Here is a 4392-nt window from a genome sequence, read left to right on the forward strand (position 1 = left end):
AATATATCCCAGTTATGTCTATTTGTGTATTCTCTTCAAAAATGTTTATTAAAGAAAAAAATTTAAAAATTAAGATATCGAAAGATTAATATTACCCATAATCCCATCCATAACTCAGGAAAAAACACTGTCATTTGATTTATCTTTGTGTTTTGGCATTCCTTGAATGTAAACAATATGAGATATTTACACAAATAACATTCTGCCAAAAACCTGTTAGAATTTTCAGAATTCAAAGTAAAATAAGTGCACTGTGAAGTCACTGACTTTTATCTACTCAGCAGTATTGGTTATTGGAATCACAAGATTTAGGCCTGTATTCTTTGTTTCCTGTCATCTTTGGTCCCTCTTCAGCATTTTCTTGATTATCTTCTTCTCCTAAATCCAAACTCCCTTTTTTATGATAAAGGGGAAGATTTGGTGAGAGTAAACTGAAAATTGTCATAGGGTTATAAGAGTATTACAACTTGAAAATTGTTTAAATCTGGATTCTATACCATTGGTTGCTTTTGACTTTAGTGCTTACATATGTATATTTTTAACTCCCTTTAGCAGTCTCTTCTCTATATTCTACACATTTTTATGGGCTTTATTTTTGTTGTTGTTGTTTTCCCATTCCTCTACCCTCCCTTCAACCCCTTGATGTGTGTGTGTGTCTGTCTGTGTGTCCGTCTGTGTGTCTGTGTGTCTGTGTGTCTATGTGGAGAGACAAGGTCTCACTATGTCGTCCAGGCTTGCCTTGAACTTGGTTTTGTAGCCTAGGTTGGCCTCAAATACTTGGCAACCCTCCTTCCTCAACCTCTCGTGTGTTGGGATGATAGGCCTGCAACCAGGCCTGGCTGTGGGCCTTACTAAATCATTTTAAAAATGTGTTCATTTAGAATGTTGAACTTACACATGCTGCAAATGGTTTGTAGGAAGCACTATTGATATTAATGGCAATGGTGATGTTTGCAAACACATAGTTCTTTTGTAATAGGCACAGGTCTGCATGCTTTATAAAGTCATTCTGTTTTCTCAGCGTGAGTTGGGTGAGGGTACTAACCCCACTTTCATAGGAGGAACTGAGGTACAAAGAGAATGAGTAACTTGCTGAAATTGTCACACGCTGTAGTAAGTGGCAGCTCCATGGTTTGAACCCTGGCACTTTGGCTCACTGGTCTGCTGTTAGTTTTGAGCTGTTGAAGTCTCTGCGGGCTTTTCACTTACTGCAGTCTTTCTTCAGGCAAGCTCTGCAGTGACAATTGTCCTGAATGGTACTAGAGATTCTGTGAGGTGAAGGGTAGGGAGGAGCCTGTCCTTTCTCTGCTCTCCCTTTTTAGAACCTGATGTAGTCATGTGTGCAGTACGTCTCTTAAGAAGGGGCTGTAATATGCAGAATAGGCTCAACTTTTTTGACTGTGGTGCTTTTTTTTACCCCCTCATAAACCTCCGAGGGACTGTAAGTCTTGAAGGGAACACTGGCCTACAGGAAAAAGCCCCATCTCCTCCCCATCCCTAATCCCTGACTACGGTCCCCCACTTCCTCTGCTGAGAGTGGTGCCAGTGCCCCTGCCCCAACAATTTCTCCAGCACCTGGTTCCTTTCTGTGGCAGCTGCCTCTGTAAATATTGCTTGCCTGCCTGGGTGTCTTCATGTATCTGTGAGTTCCTGGTGCTATTTTGGTAGGAGCTCTGTTACACAGATTACTGGAGAGGATATTCACTTATCTTTCCATCTCTGCATCATAACCAGTGCCTGCCTGCCTTGTGATGGGCTCAGGTACAGCAATTCCTGCCTGCGCCAAAAAAGGGCAAATGTATGGTACACGCCTGTAATCCCAGCACTCAGGAGGCTGAGGCAGGAGGACTGCAGCAAGTTCAAGGCCATCCTGGGCTACAAAATGAGTTTAAGGCCAGCCTGAACTGCATAGTGAAATTCTGTCTCAAAAAGACAAAACAAAAGGGCAAATGCAATTTTAAGAATGCTTTTCTGGCAGCTCTTGCAACCTATATCGTAGTACTAATAATGCAAAGTAACAATTATTCTGATGATAAAAATACAGAATACAGTGAATTTTATTAATTTGTTTTTGCTGCTTTTGCTACAGGGTTTTTTGTTGTTGGTGGTGGTGGTGGTTTTTTTGGTACTGGGAATCAAACTCACAACCTCGCCCTTGCCAGGCAGGCACTGTGCTACTGAGCTATATCCTGGCCCCTGACACAATTTTTAACTTTCACTGTTGTTTGATTTTTGTGGGGGATAATGTTTAAAAGGAAAGATGTCAGAATCCTACTCCTTTTCGGGGGGGTTGAACCCAGGTCTTTGAACTGAGCTGTATACCTAGCCCTTTAAAGTTTTGTTTGTTTTTTTTGAGACAGGGCTTCACTAAATTGCTAAATTGCCTAGTCTGGGCCTAAACTTGGAATTCTCGCCGCAGCCTCCTGGAGTGCTTGGGATATATGCCAATGCACCTGGCTCAGAGTCCCATCCCTTAAAAGACACAGAAACTGGTGTCTTCTGGTGCTGTTTAGCTGTGATTAGACCATTAGTTCCACAAATTAGTTACTTGAGTCTCCTGTGCCTTTCATATTGCCCTGTGTGTACAAGTGTGGCCCAAAGTCTTTTGTCTCTTTCTTTCTAAAGGCATGCCATGTACCAGCAGAACAAAGAAAACTTCCAGTATGAGTGCAGTAAACTTCTGGTTGGCAATATTGTTATTACCCGATACAATAATCGTACCTATCGGATTGATGACGTGGATTGGAATAAGACTCCAAAGGACAGCTTCACAATGTCTGATGGGAAGGAGATCACATTCCTGGAATATTACAGGTAGAAAGAAGAGATGGGTTTGGGCCTAAGAGGGGGCAGAGTCAAACACAGTCTTCCATTCTCTAGAGGCTATTGAGTTCCATATAGCTTGCAAATTGACACTTGAAAAATAATGGGTTTGGTAACATGCTGAAGATTGAACATGTTTGTGGGATTTGACCTAAATGTGCTACCCTTACAGTTTCTTTTTTTGGGGGGGGGGTACGAGGAATTGAACTCAGGACCTTGTGCTTGCCAGGCAGGCGCTTATGCCCCTGAGCTATATCCCTGGCCCCATACCCTTACAGTTTCATTTCTTTTAATATGTTGGAAAGTTACTATATAAATTAATCTCAGGCTCTGAATTGTATTTGTCTTGCTGATTTTGTTAAAAGTCTGGTTGGAGAGATTAAATTCAAGTCATTAATAATTCAACTATCAAGCCAGGCGTGGTAGTGCACACCTGTTATCCCAGCACTTGGGAGGCTGAGGCAGGTGGATTACCTTGAGTTCAAGGCCAGCGTGGGCTACATAGTGTGTTCAAGGAGACAGCCTGAACTACATAGCGAGACCCTATCTCAACAAAACAAGACAAAACAAAACCCCAACAACTATCATTTCATTTGTACTGAAACCATTAGCTTAATGCAGTTTTTAGCATATTTTTTCTTGGACTTCTGGGCTTAGTTCTTTTGTACTTAACTGTAATGTAAGTTGAAACTACTTTTTCCGGTGATAGCTATACATTGGTGCCTCACTTTACAAACTTAATTCTTTCCACAAATCTGGTTGAAGAATTTGGTCCACATTTCTGGTTGCAACCAAATTCTATGACCAGAACTGTAGAAAGAATTAAGCTCGCAAATGGAAGTACCATTGTACTATGATACATTTCTGATGTATCCTTGACAAAAGTATTGTGCAAATTATAAGCCTTAATCCTGGTGAAGAGGTTAATAGACTCAGTATGTACTGGTATAAGAGTAGTGATACTGCTTCCCAAACTTTCCCTGCCTCCGCTGTGCTCTAGGAAGAACTATGGGATCACAGTTAAGGAAGAGGACCAGCCACTGCTAATCCACAGGCCCAGTGAGAGACAGAATAAACATGGGACGGTGAGTAGGAATGTTAGGCTCATAACCTCCAGCAGAAGTCCTGGGGCCAAAAAAAAAGAGAAGTCCTGGGACCTATCAGCCACTTGTAGCCTTCTTCAGTCTCTATGATTACAGTGTGGTGAAACAGCGTTTTGTTTCTTATCTAGCCAGAGGTGCCACACTGTACTGGTAAGACTTGCTTTTGAAGTCCCCCCCAAAGAGGATCTAAATAAACATGTCAATTTAGGCAGAAAGAATGGGAAATTTTCCTGTGAATGAAGATGAAAACTCTAGACCCAGTAGAGAAGGTGTAGACATACTTTAGCAGGGATAGATCCTGGGGAAATGCTGTGCTGCTTGATTCCCTGGGAAGACCGAGAGCTGGACATGGTGGTCCATGCCTGTAATCGCAGCACTCTGAGAGGCTGCGGCACAAGAATTGTGACTGTCAGGCCCAGCCTGGGCAATTCAGCAATACCTTAATATTTTTTTAAATGGGCTGAGG

The 4392-nt window shown here is 42.0% G+C and overlaps 1 protein-coding gene across 2 annotated transcripts in view; it reads left to right on the forward strand.

The window, feature by feature from the left end:
* Piwil2 (piwi-like RNA-mediated gene silencing 2) overlaps positions 1–4392 on the forward strand; it is an 81805-nt gene that overhangs the window by 42434 nt on the left and 34979 nt on the right. For both annotated transcript variants that reach the window (XM_005373656.2, XM_013513815.1), the window contains exons 12-13: positions 2626–2814; positions 3824–3908. In XM_005373656.2, the coding sequence (XP_005373713.1) occupies positions 2626–2814; positions 3824–3908 (274 nt within the window). The remainder of the gene's footprint in view (positions 1–2625; positions 2815–3823; positions 3909–4392) is intronic.

The sequence above is a fragment of the Chinchilla lanigera genome, unplaced genomic scaffold, assembly GCF_000276665.1.
Source record: "Chinchilla lanigera isolate Chin_1 unplaced genomic scaffold, ChiLan1.0 scaffold00002, whole genome shotgun sequence".
Lineage (NCBI taxonomy): Eukaryota > Metazoa > Chordata > Mammalia > Rodentia > Chinchillidae > Chinchilla > Chinchilla lanigera.